Source organism: Aythya marila (assembly GCF_965140915.1).
Source record: "Aythya marila genome assembly, chromosome: 24".
NCBI classification, from domain to species: Eukaryota; Metazoa; Chordata; class Aves; order Anseriformes; family Anatidae; genus Aythya; species Aythya marila.
In genome coordinates, this window is record NC_139065.1 from 3,111,861 (window position 1) to 3,129,374 (window position 17,514).

The 17,514-nt window shown below is 57.0% G+C and overlaps 2 protein-coding genes across 10 annotated transcripts; one reads left to right on the top strand and one right to left on the bottom strand.

The window, feature by feature from the left end:
* The first annotated feature begins 836 nt into the window (after nucleotides 1-836).
* Nucleotides 837-7,001, top strand: TMEM9 (transmembrane protein 9). The gene is made up of 6 exons (XM_082778251.1): nucleotides 837-859; nucleotides 3,850-3,951; nucleotides 4,365-4,456; nucleotides 4,874-4,982; nucleotides 5,446-5,577; nucleotides 6,175-7,001. Exons 2-6 carry the CDS (start codon nucleotides 3,859-3,861, stop codon nucleotides 6,322-6,324), a joined length of 576 nt encoding a protein of 191 aa, XP_082634377.1. The 5' UTR covers nucleotides 837-859; nucleotides 3,850-3,858; the 3' UTR covers nucleotides 6,325-7,001.
* Nucleotides 7,002-8,634: 1,633 nt separating this feature from the next.
* Nucleotides 8,635-17,437, bottom strand: LOC309887189 (alpha-1,6-mannosyl-glycoprotein 4-beta-N-acetylglucosaminyltransferase-like). 9 transcript variants are annotated; one of them, XM_082778714.1, is made up of 5 exons: nucleotides 16,348-17,437; nucleotides 15,961-16,250; nucleotides 11,230-11,364; nucleotides 10,801-10,948; nucleotides 8,635-9,911 (listed from the first exon to the last, which is right to left on the bottom strand). In XM_082778714.1, the coding sequence occupies exons 3-5, from the start codon at nucleotides 11,338-11,340 to the stop codon at nucleotides 8,767-8,769; spliced, it is 1,404 nt and encodes a 467-aa protein (XP_082634840.1). In that variant the 5' UTR covers nucleotides 11,341-11,364; nucleotides 15,961-16,250; nucleotides 16,348-17,437; the 3' UTR covers nucleotides 8,635-8,766. The 9 variants fall into 9 exon arrangements, with proteins under 9 accessions (XP_082634840.1, XP_082634837.1, XP_082634838.1 ...); XM_082778711.1 differs by having other exon boundaries at nucleotides 15,721-16,250; XM_082778712.1 differs by having other exon boundaries at nucleotides 15,721-16,266.
* Between the last annotated feature and the right edge of the window lie 77 nt (nucleotides 17,438-17,514).

Genomic DNA, 17,514 nt, shown 5'->3' on the forward strand with positions numbered 1-17,514 from the left:
GTTAGCACTACTGGGATTCTTCCCTTTGGCAGCACTGGAGGAGGAGGAAAGGATTAGAAGTACCTTGTGCATCCAACACCCAGGCTTATTCTCAGGGGGTATTTACTGGGATCAGTCCAGCTGGCAGAGGCCGTGACCCTATAACGTGTACAGGGAACGCGGCCATGCTGAGGGCAGCATCTTGCACGTTATAGCCATGGGCTGAGAATATGCTTTTATATGGGTAATTCCCATACCTGGGTGCATAGTGGGGTGTTTGCAGGGCTGGGCAAAGCCACCTGTGAGCCTGTGTTATTTGCAAACCCCAAGGTTGGTTTGCCACAGAAAAGGGGGCACAACAAGAGCCCCCAGCAGCCGGGTCACTGAAACATCCCCTTTGAACAACCACAAGGCCCCGTGATCTTTGGGGAAAAGGCACATCCTCCGTAGCATAACGAAGGAGCAGAAGCGGGTCTGTGTTTTAAACGCAGCTTTGGTCGGGATTAAATCCAACTCACTGGGCTGTGGGACTGCGGACCTCGGGGACCCTAAACGTAATTTACACCGCTACAGCGGCCAAATCCAGATACTAGGGCCGTGCTGCAGCCCAGCTTTTCACATTTCTGAGCAACATTTTGGTGTGAACACTGCAAAAGCAGGGAAAGGGCAGAGGGTACCGGGGACACCACGCCCAGCCCCGCGCCCCCCCGGCTCTGAGGGCCCGGCGGCAGAGCGCCCGATCCCCCCTCAAGCCCCGGCGGGCCGTTCTGCATTCTGATTGGCCTCAGGGGCTGCCCGTCACGCTGGAACCAATGGGCGTGCGCGGACGGGGACGGGGGCGGGGCTTGCGAGGGCGGGGGACGCCGGCGTCGTGCGCCAGGTAGGGGCCGGCGGCAGTGGGGGGTGGGCGGCTGAGGGGGGGGGTGGGCTGTGTCCGTCCCGTTCCCGTCACGGGCCCCGCTGGGGCTGCCATATCCGGGCGACCCGCGGTCTCTCGCCCCCTTTAGCGGCTGTGGGGACCCGCAGCCATGGCCGAGCGGCCGGGGCAGGGAGCTGAGGGGAGCCCCGGGCACGGGGAGCCCGGCGAGACGGGGAGGGGTCGGGTCCGAGGGGCTCTGGTGAGGGGAGGAGGTGGTGGAGGGGGTAGTGAGGAGATGTGGTGGTGGTGGTGGTGGTGGTGAGGAGCTGCTGCTCGGTCACTGTCAGAGCCTTCAGCCCCATCCCTCTTCCCCGCTGTTGTTGGCGTTGCTGTGGGGTGTTGGTCGGGACTCAGGTGCTTTTTTATGGAAAATGAGGCATTTTGTAGAGGCATGGGATGGGTTGGGTTGGGTTGGGTTGGGTTGGGTTGGAAGGGACCTCACATCACCCGGTTCCAATCCCGTGCCATGGATCTGGCTGCCCAGGGCCTCACCCAATGTTGTCTTGAACACCTCCAAGGATGGGGCATCCAGAACCTCCCTGGGAACCTGTTCAGTGCCTCAGCACCCTCTGGGTGAAGAACTTCCTCCTAACCTCTAATTGAAATCCCCCCTCTTTTTGGTTAAAACCGTCCCCTCTTGTCCTGTCATTCTCTGATGGAGCAAAAGGTGCTCTCCATCCCTTTTACAAGCCCCCTCTATGTACTGAAAACCACAATGAGGTCATCCCAGTGACTTCTCTTCTGTGTGCTGAACAGCCCCAGCTCTGTCCTTCCTTGTAGGACAGCTGCTCCGGCCCCTTGATCATCTTTGTGGCCCTCCTCTTGAGCCACTCGAACAGCCCCACATCCTTCTGGTGCTGGGGGGCCCAGACCTGGACACAGGGCTAAAAGTGGGACCTCACCAGGGCAGTGCAGAGAGGGACCATCCCCTCCCTCCTCCGCTCCTGTGGTGATGCAGCCCAGGATGCAGTTGGCCTTCCAGGCTGCAAGCTCACTGCTGGTTCATGTTGAGCTTTTCACCCACCTGAACCCCAAGTCCTTCTCCCCAGGGCTGCTCCCAGTGAGTTCTTCTCCCAGCCGGTCCTCATGTCCGGGATTGCCCCAGCCCAAGTGCAGCACCTTGCACCTGGACTTGTTGAACCTCATCGGGTTCACGTGGGCCCACTCCTCCAGTCTGCCCAGGTCCCTTTGGATGGCATCCCTTCCTTCTGGTGTATGGACTGCACCACTCAGCTTGGTGTCATCTGCAAATTTGCTGAGGGTGCTCTTGATCCCACTACATCACTGATACAGATACTAAACAGTACCTGTCCCAGGACAGACCCTTCAAGGATACCACTCATCACCAGCCTCCTCCTGGATGTAGAACCATTGACCACCACTCTCTGGGTGCGACCTTCAAGCCAACGCCTTGTCCACTGCCTGGGTGTTTCCTTCTTGCACCCCAGTCTGACCTACAGGTCCTTGCTCAGCCATTCCAGCTGCCTGCCCTCCTTGCCCCCTTTTTTATGCAGGGGATATAATAAACCTTTATGGCAGCTGGGCCAGTGCCCCCTTTGGACGGGTTCCATCAGTCTGGGGAATAAAGACGTGTGAATTGTCCCCAGTGCTTTACAGTTCATGATGGCTAGACTCGGTGTCTAGGCGTCCTTCCAAGCTTTTATTTTGTTCCTGGTAAACATCGTGTAATAAATCACATGTTTTCCCCTGCTTGTATTAAAAATAACGGTTTGGGGTTGTTCCGATGATCTGAACTTAAATGAGCTTAAACCATTGTTGCATTACAAATCCAAATGGGTAGCAGTTCAAAAGCACTGGAGTACAATGGGGAATGCAGACTGCAACCCAAGGCTGTCATACCTCAGCCGGTGTTTCTGATGAAGAGCTTAAAATCAGGATGTCTCCAAAGAGCCGTGGTTTGAGGAGGTTCCTGCTAAGTGGGTTGCAAAGCGTTAACAAGGCCTGTGATAAACTCACAAGATCGGAATGTGTTTTGATGGATTTTGGCAGATCAGCTTGTTAGATAGTGAGTGGCTGGTGTTCTGTTTAGATAAAGGCGAGAGGAACTTGGTGTTCATAGTCCATAAAATCAAATGGGAACTAGGTACCTGAATTTATAGTGTATTGAAACAAGATAAAGCAAATGGTGATGCAACACTACAGAGGTGAAAATACTAACAATGGACTTGTGTGAGATCACAAAATACAAGTTCCTGGAGCTGGCTGGGGGATTAACGTGAGCTGCATGGAGCTGATGAGCTGTAAATTATCTTCCTTGATGAAAACTGAAGTGGCTTTTCAGAGCCCTCCCCGAGGCGGTACCACGAGGCCTGCAGTGCCTCTCGGTTCCAGGCACGCCAGTGTTGCAAAGGTGAATGTCAGCCTTGGCATCCCTCAGAGGCTAACTTTGCTTTTTGCAGCAATGAACTCGTACTCCTTTGGATTTGTGCAAACACACACCTCTATAAAAACGTTATCTGTGCCTTTGTAGCATGACTTAACAACTCAAAATTACTCCAAACAAAACTAAAATAGGACTTCGCTTTCCTGAGGTAAAGGAACTCCTGGCATGGCTTGCAAGAGAGGAAAATATGTTGAGCCATGCAGAGGCAAAACGCTGGTATCGGAAGGTGAATGATTTACGTTTATTGGGCAGTTCAGCAGTGAGGCCCCAGTGTAGTTCTTTAGCTTACCCTTGGTCTGCGGGTGATACAGGAGGTTGTGTGAAGTTGTGGGGGTGAAATGGTCAGCAAGTCAGTAATATTTTGTTGCAGAAGGTAGTTGGGGTGGATGGCAACAGGTGGCGGAAGCTCTTTAGATACAGAGATAAACCCCTACTTCTTGGTTAAAACAGAGATAAGTGGGTCAAAAGGGAAAGCTCAAAGTAACGTGTTCTGGCTGCACTGAATGCCAAGATCCCTTATCCTGGATGTGAGTTTTTATTTCCTCAGGTTTGCACAATGTTTGCCCAGTGCACCTGGAAATGTGCAAGCTCCGTGCTGCTGGTCGCACTGCTGAGCTGCGTCCTTTCTCCTCCAGCACACGCCAGCAAGGTGAGTGAACAGCTTCTGACACAAGCACTGGGTGTAGTAAAACAGGCACAAAAATGGAAGAGAAACAAGTGTTTTTTTATGAAAATTTGCAAAGGTAAGAAGTGCTGTAAGAGGTCAGTGATGTGTATGGATTTGTCATGTCCATTCACAGCTTTAGATATTACAGTGGCCTCTGCCCTGCCTTATGTCATGTTTTGGAGTTTGCATTTTAAAATTTGAAGACCACCTGGTCTCTGGAGCAGAGGTGCTCAAGACGTTTTAAGATTTCAAAGCTACTGATGTGAAAGAAGCAGAGCAGAAATCAGGGATGTGGCACGAAGTCATCTCTCTCAGAGAATGTTCTGTCTTTTCCCACAGCCCAGAACTGTTCCCATCTGTTCACTCACTAACGCTGTCTCCTCGTGCTTCTGCAGAGCTCGGAGGACATCCGCTGCAAGTGCATCTGTCCCCCGTACCGGAACATCAGTGGGCACATCTACAACAAGAATGTGTCGCAGAAGGACTGGTGAGTTGCACGTTGAAGCCTGAGGGGTTGCTCCGTGAAACGCTCCGGAGTTTCCAGCCAGTGCTGGGGGAGAAATTTGCTGCCTGTGTGTTTGTGGATGGAGCTGTTCCAGTAGGTGATGCTCAGCCTGGGTGAGGGGCATGTTTTGAAGAGATTTGGGAACGTGGGAGGCATGGTTTCTCAGGCCATGGCTCTCAGCAGATGGAGATTTTACCCTCCAGTCCCTTTCACCTGGACTTTCACCCTGCAGAAGGTGCTGTGGCAATCCGTCCCAGGAACCTTGGACTGGCTGTGAGGGAACTCCAGGCAGCGTTATCAGCCAGATGGGAAAGCTGGGACAAAGTGACCCCAGTATCCTTCCCCAGAGCACCGGGTTCACCTTGTCCTGTTGCTGGTCTCAGTTTCCTTGTGTTGCAGCAACTGCCTGCATGTTGTGGAGCCCATGCCAGTGCCCGGGAACGACGTGGAGGCGTACTGCCTGCTGTGTGAATGCAAGTATGAGGAGCGCAGCACCACCACCATCAAGGTAACTGCTCCCTGTGACACCACGCAGTCCCGGGCACAGCTGGGTGGGTGCTGGAGAGGAGCCCAGCAAGGGACAACAAAGCTGTCACAGCTGACACCCCGTGGTAGTGCTGAGGGCACCGTGTCTGAGTCGGGAACACTTCTGGCAGCGAGGAGGAGGCAAATGGGAGCCCGGTCTCCTTGTGAGGATGTGGCAGCACAGCTCGGACTGGGTGCCCATCCTGTTGGTCTCCTTTCACGTGCAGCATGTCTGTAATGGACACAACGCAGGGAAATCAGCATGGCTTGTAATTGTCTTCCTTCTTGCAGGAAGGGTGATGATCCAGACAAGGTCATAGGTCATTCTAGTGAGCAAAGTGAGAATGAGGGAAGAGATCAAACATCAGGGGTAGCTGTTCCTGGCCTCTGTGGTGCTTCTTATCTGTACAACTGATCCCTTTTCACTGCGCTGTCCTTAACTGCAGGTGATCATAATCATTTACTTGTCCGTGGTTGGGGCGCTGCTGCTGTACATGGCTTTCCTTGTGCTGGTGGACCCTCTGATCCGCAAGCCAGATGCTTACACCCAGCCCCTGCACAATGAGGAGGAGAACGAGGTGAGGCTGTGCTGCTGGCACATGCAGTGCGTGGCTGCTCATGGTGGAGCCGGGGTGGTGGGATGGAAGAAGAGAACGGCAGGCGGGGAGACAGCCTGGCCTCAGGCTTTGCTCCCTCTGGTCCCGTGTGGGATCAGCCCCAGCAGCTGCAATGAGCTCAGTCATAGTTTGAGGGAAGCTGCTGTGTTTGAAGGTACTCTGCTGGATCAGGCTGCCGTGTTTATACTTTGTTATAAGTATAAACTGTCTGCTCAAGCTGTTTCCTACTCCGATGTGAGTGAGGAGTAGCTGCTCTGAGTGCACAGTTTAGCCATTGCCTTCCCCTGCTGAAAAAAGGAGGTCCTGCAGGAGGAGATGAATTGTATCCTAACAGCATGCTTTTGCTCCGCTGCTCCAAAGGAACAACTCATATTTAGATCTAGGTGTATGCTGTAGATGCCTGATATCTGGGGAGCTTTATCTTACTCTAGCACTCCAGACTGTGAACTCCTTGGGATAGGTCTCAGGATTGCCTTGGTGTTTTTGTGCCACGATGGATGCTTACCCAAGGGGCCTTCTGACATTGCTGACCTTTTTCACTGTTTCTTTCCCTTGTAGGACGCTCATTCCTTGGCTGCAGCCCCCACCCCGTCCGGGGCCAGAGCCAACACGGTGCTGGAGAGGGTGGAGGGAGCCCAGCAGCGCTGGAAGCGCCAGGTGCAGGAGCAGAGGAAGACGGTTTTCGACCGCCACAAGATGCTGAGCTAGAGGAGCAGACGTGTGGCACCGCTTCCTGAGAGGCAGGGTAGCTCAGCTGGACGAGACAGACAGCGAGCCATCCCTCAGGACAGCCCTGGTGCTGGACTGAGAGCTCTCACCCTCTCCGATTTACCCTCTTTTTAGAGACGAGCAGGCCAAAGTGCTTGCCCCTGGTTTTGTCCCCTTGCCCTTTACGTAAGGAGCCTCAGAGGCTCCTTAACCTTAGCTCAGCTGAGACCTGCGCTGCCTGCTGGCCCGTGGCTGCATGAGGACGGCCGTGCGCAGCGCTGCCGCTCCGGTTCACGCACTGGTCTGTGCGGGGGCTGCAGCTCCAGCCACAGCCTCCATCAGCCCACGCCCCGCCTTAGAGACCAGGGGTCTTGTGGAGTGCTGGGAGCTGGCTTAGTGTTCCTGGGATACTAACGGGATCATTTATGTGGAAGAAATTACGTGGTGCTGCTCCGGGATAAAGAAGCCACCTCCCTCTCTAGTTGGCACTGCTGATATTGGGTGTTGTGCTGAGACACGAGCGTTGCACTGGGAGGACGAGGAGCGGGTCCCTGCCAGTCCTCAGCTGCTGCTTGGACTTACTCTGGTGTAACCCGGGTGGATTTCCACTCTGGTCAGTGGAGTTTCTCCAGGCTTACACCAGCATAACCAACATTGCAGTTTGTTTCTGTGCAGAACATTAATTTACATTAACGAGTAAAGGACCACCAGGTAAAAATGCGGATTTATCTTTCTGTTTTCCTCCCCTAGCAGTGGATAAAAATACACTGGGGAGAAAGTTTTTTGATTGTACCCACATTTGTAATCCTTGCTACTCACACAGCGCATCGGGGGCATTTGTGTCCAAGAGAACCGAGGCAAAGGCTTCGCTGGAGCTCTGCCTGCCTGGGTCTCGTGCCCCTGGCCAGGTCACGCTTACGCTCCTCAGAATTCTCAGCGACCTCTGAACTACTGCTGCTGGTGGAGGAAAATGAGGTGATTCTGCAGCGTGTATCCCAGTGAGAACATGTGTAACATCAGGAAGGAGCTGAAGTTTATCATGTAGCATCTCTACATTAAACGCGGAAAAAGACCTATTCCCTCGCTGGCTTTTTTCAGGGAGAAGCTGCTGTAGGACCGTGAGGCTGCAGTTACAGCACTCGGGGGCTTTGTGGTGGGGGAGGGCTGAGCTCGAGCAGCTCCTGGAACTTGGAACTGCTTCACGCCGGGCTGTGCTTGCAGCCGGGCTCTCAAGCAGATTACAATTCCTCCGTGTTCATTGAAAACTGAGCAATTGCTGCTAAAAGCCTACCCCGGAGAGATGCTGGTCACACTGCCCTGCACACTACAGCCAGCAGCTTTTGATACAGCCAGAAAAAATCCAAACAGAAGCTCTGTGGGGGCTTTGCTCTGGCAGTCTACATTTACCCCAGCTGCCCTTTAGCACCATGCTCGCCTAAAAACATACCCAGGGCTTTGAATTATACCGAGGTCGCATGTTCTGTAACCTTTTTCCCCCTGTCCTTCCCTCTTGGGGCAAATCCCTCACGGACACAGCATGTTCTCCCTGTCAGCTGTGCTGCAGGGAGAGGGCAGAGCTGCCTGAAGGGCCCGAGCACAGGTTTTGAGGTGGGAGCTGCCCTGGGTGGCGTGGAAGGACTGCACCGGGCCGATGGGTCCATCTGGTGGCCGGTGCCCCTCCGAAGCAGCAGAGATCAGCAGCCCCCAGGGGCAGGGGTCCTGCTGCCAGCACCCAGGCTCCCGGCTCCCTGCTCCTGAGGTTCAGGGAGCAGCAGCACCCCAACTCCTTCCCTTGCCCTCTGGCCTTAGAACAGTTTGGGAACGGGATGAGGAAAACAGGTTAGAAATTGGGAAGCGATGGGTTTGACAGCTAAGGTGGGGATGGTGTGATACAGAGAGGTTGCAAAAAATGCTGCTGCCTGGCTAATTAGTCTGATAAGTTGATTAATTAGCCAGTTAGCCCTGTCCCATGCACCATCATGCCCAGGAGGAAATGTTTTCCACTTCCCACCCAGGGAAGCCACGGGGACATTGCAGCGTTAGAGGGCTCTGGGATCCCAGGGGGGAAGTTTGGGGCGAGGGGGCCCCAGGGAAAAGGAGGTGCCACGAAGGACACACCCGGAGGTGAAGGAAACAGCGCCCTGCTCTAAGCAGGGAAGCTGGTAGCTCTGTCTGGGCACGCAGATTGAGCTGTAGATCACTGCCCCCTACAAATCGGGGCTGCAGCCCCACAGCAGAACCCAACCACCTCGGCTGGGCACCGCTTGCTGCAGCATCCCCCTGGCTGACCCCATCCACCTCCTTGCTGCCCCGCCATCCCTCTGGAGACAGCAGGCAGGACCGGCGGGACTGAATAATTTAATTCCCCATCTGAAAAGGGTCTGAGAAAAAAATAAAAGCTCCTCGTTAGTGCAAAAACCCAACCACTCCAGCACCCCGCGGTCAGCTCTCTGCCCCCGTCCAGATGTCGATGCTCTGGATGATGAGCCACTCGCTCTGGCCCTTGGTCACCCGGATCCGCACGCACTCCACGGGGCCGGGCGCTCCCTTCTCCAGCCCCCTGCGCTCGAAGAGCCCCTTCTCGAAGGTGCCCACGGTGATGTAGGCAGAGCAGTCCCGGCCATCAGCCCGTCGCCTCCAGCCCAGCTCCAGCACCCCCGCGCGCAAGAAATCCCCCTGGCGCTCATCAGAGCCCGTCCGCACCCGCACACGGGTGATGCGGGCTGGCTGGTGGAAGACGATGCAGAAGGTGCTGCCATCTTCTGGGTTTTTCCCCCAAAAGTACCCCCCTGAGGCGCTGTAAGCCTTGAGGGGCTCGTAGTTCTCAAAGACGGTCATGCTGGTGAACAAGGCTGCGGGAGGGTTGTCCGGGAGGTCCATGGCATCGGCCTCGAACTCGTCGTCCTCCAGCCGGTTGACGGTGCCCTGGAAGGAGGAGTAGAGGCCCATGTGCTGGAAGAGGGAGGGTTTGAAGCGGATGACGTCCTTCTGGGTGAGCAGGAGGCGAAAGTAGACCAGCAGCCAGTCACAGGGCATCTCCTGGTAGAAGAGGAGGAGGAAGCGAGCCAGGCGAGGAAGGTCACTGGAGCGGTAGAGCTTACCGATGTAGCCCAGCTTGGAGAACTCAAGGGTGGCCCAGGTTGTGCCTTCCTGCGAGGCCACCGCCTTTCGGATGGCCGTGAAGAAGGACTTGGCAGACCACACGTCGTCCTCGATCATCAAGTAGTAGGAGGAAAGGTTGGCGGCGAAGGCCAGGAGGAAGGCGTAATCCACGTTCTGTTTGGACCTGAACTTCACCCGCTCCTCCGGGTCGTTGTAGTTTCTCTTGAGGCCCTCCAGGGTCGGGTAAAACTCCTGGGGAGCGTGGATCAGCAGGAGCTGGCCCAGGAGGATGCGGTGAGCAAACTTGCGGGTGATGTCGGCGGCCACCCGGGCGTTCCAGCCAGGGTCCGTGTCAGCCAGGTGCACCACCACCACCATCTCCTGCAGCTCCTCCTTTGTCGACTGCTTGAAGAGGGACGTGAGCGTGGCCGGGAGGTAGTAGCCGCGTGGCCGCCGCACTGACGACAGCCCCACCGTCAAGAACTCTGCAAGGAAAAAAACAAAAAGGCATCAGCAGGCTGAGGGGGAGACCCAGGATGCAACCCGGGGAGATTTTTTCCCTGCAAGCCATGAAAAAGGGGGTTCCAGCTCTCCTCACAGCCAGCCCACACAGTCCTATTCATGGCCTCATGTCCGAGGCCTTCAGGGTCCTTCCTGAAGCCACCAGCATCTCAGGAGGTACCAAAAAGTGTACCAAAGGGCAGGGAGAGGCCAGGATGAGCAGTCAGGGGCTCCTCCGAAGAGGAAATATCCAGGAAAAAGACACCTTAAAAACACAAAACATGGGGAAGAAAGGGCAGATACAGTTTGCGGGTCTGGGATGGCATCATGGTACAGCTACATGTCCTGGGAGCAATGTCTCTACCCCATTCTGAACCTCATGACGATGAAACACAGGGGGATGAGGCAATTCTGTGCCTTCCCTGTGGGCAACTTGTGGTTTTTGTTCAGATTTCATATTTGCTGCAACTTCTCTCATTCCCTTTCTGTACAGCACAGCGCGTGTCTGCCCAGAGAAGCCGTGGATGCCTCGTGCTTGGAGGTGCTCAGGGCCAGGCTGGATGGGGCTTTGCGTGACCTGATCCAGTGGGAGGTGTCCCCACCCATGGCAGGGGTTGGGATTAGACGATCTTTAAGGTCCCTTCCAACCCAAACCGTTCTGTGACTCCGTGCTGGGTCACTGGTTTTGGCACAAATGTGCCCGGGGCTGCCCTGAGCTCCTCCCCAGGGCACGTGAATTGCTTTTTGCGTAGCCGTCCAAGAGCTCGATGTGCATCTCCCACCCTGGGGTTGCCCCAGTCACCCAGCCCCACCTCCTGCTGAGGGAGCACAACCCCAGAGCCCTGCCCAACCCAGGGTCCCAGAGCCACTCACTTTTGCGGGGTGGCAGGGAGCCAGCGAGGAGGTGGTAGGAGACGTTGTGGGGCGCAGAGAGGTTGTCCAGGTCCTGGAGGATGTTCAGGGCCCCTTCTGGCTTCAGCATCTGCAGGGTGGTGTCTGGGGGTAGGTCCCTAAACTCCACCTGGATGGGAGCCACAGGAGGTCAGCTGAGAGCCCGGGGTGCTGACGGCTGCATGCACGCGAGGTGGGGGGAGCCCCCAAATCCTGCCCTCCCAAATCCTGCTCCGGGGCAGCCCCAAGCGTACAGAGCAACACCAGGGAGGGGAGAAGGCAGAGCTGGGGATGCCACGGGACAAGGGAGGGAGCAGAACCAGCCGTGAGGATCCATACGGGGCAGGGACTGTGCACTGGAGCACATCCCAGTTCCCCCCTCCAGTGGGATGACACTGGTGCAGGACTCACCTCGAGGGGCTCCTGCTCCTGCCAGCTGCCCCTGTGCAGGAGGAGGAAGAGGAGGAGGAGGACGAAGGCTGTGAGCGCAGCCGTGAGGCAGCGCTTCGGGGAGCATCTCATAGCACCGGGCCAGCCCGCTGAGGCCTGGGGGAGGAAAAGGCAGATGAGAGCACAGCACAACCCCAGGACAGGCACCGCAGGGACGAGGCAGTGCCCCCAGCCCCTGCTCCTGCCTCCGTCCTGCACCGAGCAGGCAGGACCTGTGCCATCACCTCCGATCCCAGGCAGCTGCCAGCAGCCACCCCTACCCCTGCCCAGCCACGTCCCGTGCTTGGAATGACAAGAAAGCTGCCCCTGGGGTGGTGGTGGTGGGGAAAAGTCACCTTCAAGGAGCTCACATTGCCCTTAAGATATTCTCCCTCGCAGCAGAGGCGTGGCAGGAGGCTAAAAGGCTCCTGTGTTTATCTGGGGTTTTTCCATTCTAAATGCTGGGGCTGCCCTGGAACAGGGGAAAGCGGAGAGCGAGTGCCCAGCGCCGCGGGGCAGACGCAGCGCGCGCATCCAAACCGCTCGCAGTGTCTGGTGAAAGCGCCTTTCAACACGGAGCCGCCGAGGAAAAGCCCTCCCAGGCAGCACAGGAAAAAAGCCGGGAGCTGCCAGGCTTCACCCAGGACTTCTACAAAAAGTCAGCAGCTCCCAGGGGGAGGCGAAGCCTTGCTCAAAGCATGGATGTGGGATGCTCCCAGCACACCCACGCTCTCCAGACGGCAGCGGCCGGCGCAGCACCTCCGGTCCAACAGCCCTGCCCTGGAGTTCGGGCCCCTCCGAACTATTTGGAGAGAAAAAAAAAAAAGATTTTGGCCCCAAAATCCTTCGGTGGGGGGTGTTAACATCCTAATGAGCCAGCAGCCATCCTTGCTGACCTCACCTGGGAGTGCTGCTTGGAGATCAGCGACTACAACACACCGAGCTGCCATCCGAGCCTGCCCTGCTTCCTGGGGGGGGCCGCGGCTGCTCCTGCTGGGCTGGGGAAGCTCTTCCCTTTTTTTTTTTTTCCCCTCCTCAGCCTCTTCCTTACATCACGGTTTCCCACGAAGCGGAGCCTCCGAAGGGTGCTCACGCCCCAGGCTCCTCGGCCTTTGAGCTGAGGCAGCTGGGATCAGCCGAGGCATCACGTTATCGGGGTCAGCCTCATCTTCTCATCCCTGTAGGGCTGGCTGATCGCAGCCTTAACGAGCCCCGTCCCAGCCAAAGGGGAGCAGAGGAGCTGCTTCACCTGGCTTGAACCCAGCGGGTGTCAGGGAAGGGGCCAAAGGAGACGCCGCGATGGCTGCGCTCTGATTATCGCCGCTTCTTCAAAGCTCTCAGAGCCGTTTGAAACCTCTTCCAAGGCCCAGGGGGCACAGCACAGCGGGATTTGGGGTGCTCCCTGCCCTAGGCCAGCCCCGCAGCCAGCTCTTCCCCATGCCCCCGGGCTTCTCTTTGCCCTGTGGGACAGCTCCAAAGCCAGGGGATGGGTTGGGAACATCAGGGCTCAGCACCTGACCCTGCACGGGGCCGTTCCCGTTGATGCTGCGTGAGGCCAAAGGGTCCTGGGTGGAAAACACGGCGCTGCCGAGCAACCCCAGAGCCTCCCGAGCACGGCTTGGTGTGGTGGGGAGCAGGGAAAGGGGATCCCATAGGGGATGGGTCCCTGCGGTTGGTCCCCCCCCCCGGTCACACACTCCTGGAGCCTCCGGCATTGCCCCGCTCTGCAGGCTTAGCAGAGGACAGAAGGTAACGAATGAATGATGAACTCCCTGCTTTCACTTCTCCATTTCTCCTCCAACAGCCCACTGAGATCAGCGCAAGCGGGGACAACGCCGTGGTGCCACGGGCACGTCGTGGTTCCTCCGCTTTGTCAGGAGACCAGCGGGCTCCGAGACAGCTCGGTGACAGCAGTGGCCTTGACTCCGAGGGGAACAAGGAGGAGGAAACGCGCAGCCTCGCTCCACAAAGGCTGCAAGCAAAGGCCGGATGCTCCCGGCTGCCACCCGTGGCGCTGGGAGAGGTCGGGCTGCTCGCAGGGGGTGGCAGCAGCCGGGGCTCGGCGGTGCCAGGTGGCACTGGGGAAACTGAGGCAGGGCAAAGGGCTGTGTTGCCCAACGCGGTGAGGGCTGGGTGCACGAGGCAGGGCTCAGCGCCACTCATTGCTGCCTGGAGGGGTCCCCAAGGCAGATCTGGGCATGGTTTAACCCAGTGCCAAAAACACTGCTCACATGAGTGGGGGATGTGACAAATTGGGGTGGCACCGAGCCCCGCGAGGGCAAATCCCGGCTGCTCGGGGCGCTGCTGGTCCTGGGAAGCAGCCAAGGGCCCTACCCGGTGCCCCACGGGTCTCCCTGCTCAAAGGTCAGCCCAGGGGGAGGAAGGAGAGGAAGAGATGCATTTTTCCACCCCAGAACTCCAAGAGGCAAAGCTTTAGGTCGATACAGGCCTCCTACCTCCCTGCAGCACGAGGGGTCTCCGAGGGCAGCTCGGTAAGGGGACGCTCGGGTCCGACCTGGTCCCTGCAGCCAACAGCACGGGGAAGCTCCAGCCCCCTGCCCTCTCCCCAGGCACCCCTTTCCCGTGCAGGCCCCGAGGATGATGGCTCAGCCCCCAACACCGCTCCAGACGACCCCACGGGGATGGCACAGACTTACGGGGCACGCGGGGACCTGGGCTGTGGGTGCGGGCTCGCCGTCCGCAGCTCCTCTGGCCGGGCTCTGGTTTCTCGCTCTGCAAAGCCCCACCCCAGCCCTCACCTGCCTCCAGCAGAGGAGGAGCGTCCACGGGCGGCCTCGGCCCCGTGCCAGGAGCTCGGTGAACCAGCCAGGCTGGGCGAAGGGCCCCCAGCCCTGCTGCAGGGGTCAGGGCAGCCCCGGCCTCCCCCGGGATCAGGCATCCTACAGGGACACCGCCTGCATCCCATCCAGCCGCCCTCTCCATCATCGACCCCACAGCCACAGGTGAGAGCAGCCCCCCCGGGGCTCTCACCAGGCCCCCACACCCCAAACTCCTTTGGGAATCCACCGCTTGGGGCCCACCGCTTCCCCGGAGCTGTGCAGGACCCCCGGCAGCCCTAGTGCCCGTGGTGCTCAACACCAGCCACCTGCAGCACCCCCAGAGCCACGTCCCAACCCCCTGACACGGCGGCATGCTGGTGGCCCTGCTCCTCTCCCACTTCGTTTATCCAAAGCACAATCCCGTTTCCCTCATCCCCTCGCCAGCCAGGACCTCTCCTACCTTCAGGCCGGCCCTGGCTTCTCAGAACGGGGCCGTTCTCGTGCTGAAAGGCCCCGGGGAGCTGCAGCGGGGCCGGCAGCGAATTGCTGCCCAGCCACAAGCTGCAGGAGGCGGCGGGGCCGTTCTTGTCATGGCCCCGAGCCCAGCGCAGGAAGGAACTGGGGCTCGGTGCTTCCTGCCCCAGTGGGAGGAAGCGGGGCCTCGGACCCAGCCCTGGGGCTGTGCCAGGTGCAGGTCCCCTCGCTCGCAGCCTGGCCCCATCCTTGTCCTTGCACTGGGCAGGGAATCCCAAAGGTGCTGCAGAAGGGGGGCCACGGTGCAGGTTGCGGTGTCCGGGCACAACCAGCACGGGGCTGGGCTCTCCCACCTTTTATCAGCTGAATTATGAGGATCTGCACGTGCAGCAGCTGGGGGCACGGAGCTGGACCAGTGGCAAGGAAAACCCCAGCAAGGAGAGGGGCAGGGTGAGGCTGTGGGGATGGCTGAGCCTCCCCGACCTCCGTGTGGAAACCCGAGCGCCGTGCCGGATCAGCTTACGGCCCTTCATTATTCAGGAGCCCGAGCGGAACAAAGCAGAGCTAAAACAGGGCCCCACGCACCAGGGAGAGCATCGGGGCTCCAGCCATCGCAGTAGGGGCCCGTGCTGACCGCCAGGGGATGTTATCCTCACCCCGAGCCACAGCGGGGATCAGTTTTGTCACAGCATCACCTGCAGCTGGTGACCCAGATGAGAGGCAGAGGGATGAGCACGAGGCTTTGGGTGAGCTGGAGTGGAAGGAGCTCACCCCACTCATGTGAGAGCACGGAGGATGTTCCTGCAAGGGCTGGGTGTGAGGGGCATGGGGTGGAAAGCCCCAAATTCAGGGCTGAGGTCTGGCCAGGAGCCCCTCACCTCACCCACGGGCAGGCAGAGCACAGCCTCGCAGCACCCCTGCCCCTCACAGACCGCAGGGCAGCTCTTCCCGTGAGGCTTCTCCATCCACATTTCAATACCCAAATTTCAAACCACAAGCCCGCTGGGCACAGGAAACACCCTGCCCCTCCTGCTTCCTGCTGCTGCGCCCCCAGCTGCCCCTCCTGGCAGAGCTACAGGGCTGAGAGCCATTTGTGGCCTGCACCACGCGCTGCTGGAGGAGTTCCTCTACCAGAGGAACCACGCTCTGTGACTACCAAGGCCTTGTTGCTGCGTTCACTGATTCCTAGCCCCACCACAAAGATGACTCCGATACTCACGCTGTCCCGAATCAGCTTCCTTCTGCACAGGCACTTCACACACTCATGCATTGCACAATGCCTGAATGGAAAATCCCTCCACAGCAGCAGCCCCAGCACTTCAAAGCCAGCCTTTCCTTTCTTGCAGGCCAAAGGCAATCACAGGTCGGACCAAGCTCCACTGTCACAGGAACTCGCTTTGTTATCTCAGCTGTAACACACTTTTCTTGCACTGGAACTTACCTGCCAGTTCCAACATACCTGCTCAGCAGCAAAGAAAAGGGAAACTGAGGCAGGAGTTTTCCCAAACGCATTTGTTTGAAGTCAACATCACAGAGCTCTAACACAGCTCCGCGACGGGCAGATGTCCTTGGTGGTGATTTACATTGGGGCAGAAGCACATGAGAGAAACTCCTGCCAGGCAGCTACAGGGACTGTGGGTTATTTGCATGTTAAATGAAGAACTCCCTCTCCTTCCAGTCACCCGCTGCTTTCCAGGAGCTTCACCAAACAGAATACGTGGCCAACAGACAAGAAATGCTTTGTTACCCCTGCTTGAGACAAGATCTGATGTCAAACAGGACTGAAGCTCAGTCACTGGTGGACAGCAGAGCTTAGTACGGGGTTACCACCTCTGCTGTTACTCACCTGCGTGCCAGCACCTCCTCTGCCTGCTGCCACTCCTCCAGGAGACCCGTGGCTGTCAGCAGCAAGATGCTCACCCACTGAATTTCCTGCCCAATTCACTCTGGGCACGACAGGCTGCTCCTCACAGGCCCAGCCTCAGCACCCCACTCCCTCCTCAAACAAGATCTTTTCTCTCTGGTGACCACTGAACTGAGGGAACAGCAGGAGCTGCACCAGGGGAGGCTGGACGTTAGGAAATGGTTCTTCAGCAAGAGGGCAGTCGGGCACTGGAACAGGCTCCCTATGGTGACAGTCATGGCTCCGAGCCTTCTGGAGTTCAACTGTTTGGACACTGCTCTCAGACACAGGGTCCGATTTTTGGTCCTGTGCAGAGCTAGGAGTTGGACTCGATGATCCTTGTGGGTCCCTTTCAATTCGGGATATTCTACCATTCTAACAAGCACCCCAGAGCCACAGCAGCTGCAGAAAGTTTCTGGGCTTCTTCTTCCTCATGGCAATTAAATTTGTTTGGTCAAGAGCTAAATCGCTGACTGCTGCTGAGCTTTCCAGTGTCAACAGGCCAACACTGCTCCACTGCTCTGACAAAAACCAGACTCAAGTCCTTCACAGCTGCTCAAGTTACTTTAGTTTATCCCCTGCATCTCCTCTCCCTCCATCTTCTCTGAAAAGTACCTGACGAAGTACCTCTGAAAAATTTTAGAAGTTTAGATCTTCTTTTCAAAGGGGAACATCACCGTGAGAACTTGGAATATCTTTACACTCAGGAAAGACCTTTGCCTTACAAATCCTCTTTGAAATAACGCCTTTGTTTGATCACGTATGCTGTTCTTTAAACGTCTGTTGGACTGTGAATCAGCATTATTGTTGATCATTGCTGCTTTGCTTACTGCTTTCAGACACTGAAATATCACACTGTATTTGAATGCAATCATGTGGCAGTAAAAAAAAAAAAAAAACAAAAAAACATGCATCTCATCTGTCAATTGTTTCCGGTCACATTAAAGCTCAACAGCAAGACTTCCTGCTTCTTCCTGAACAACAGAAAACAGGACCACTTTCGTTAGCACCAAAAGGATTTTAAATGAACAGTTCCAGGGAGCTCCTTTCAAATCATAAAACGTGAATTTTACATAAAAGTGTTTACAAATAGTTTCTGCTTTACACTCA

What these genes read in the sequence shown, in the direction of transcription:
- TMEM9 (XM_082778251.1), top strand. Translation starts at nt 3,859, where the DNA reads ATGTTTGCCCAGTGCACCTGGAAATGTGCAAGCTCCGTGCTGCTGGTC. An exon ending in AATGTGTCGCAGAAGGACTG is followed by an intron (nt 4,457 to 4,873) that starts GTGAGTTGCACG and finishes CTTGTGTTGCAG; the next exon opens with CAACTGCCTGCATGTTGTGG. An exon ending in GCAGCACCACCACCATCAAG is followed by an intron (nt 4,983 to 5,445) that starts GTAACTGCTCCC and finishes CCTTAACTGCAG; the next exon opens with GTGATCATAATCATTTACTT.
- LOC309887189 (XM_082778711.1), bottom strand. Translation starts at nt 15,771, where the DNA reads ATGCATGAGTGTGTGAAGTGCCTGTGCAGAAGGAAGCTGATTCGGGAC. An exon ending in GGAAGCTGATTCGGGACAGC is followed by an intron (nt 11,365 to 15,720) that starts GTGAGTATCGGA and finishes TTCCTCCCCCAG; the next exon opens with GCCTCAGCGGGCTGGCCCGG. An exon ending in CTCCCTGCCACCCCGCAAAA is followed by an intron (nt 9,912 to 10,800) that starts GTGAGTGGCTCT and finishes TTTTCCTTGCAG; the next exon opens with AGTTCTTGACGGTGGGGCTG.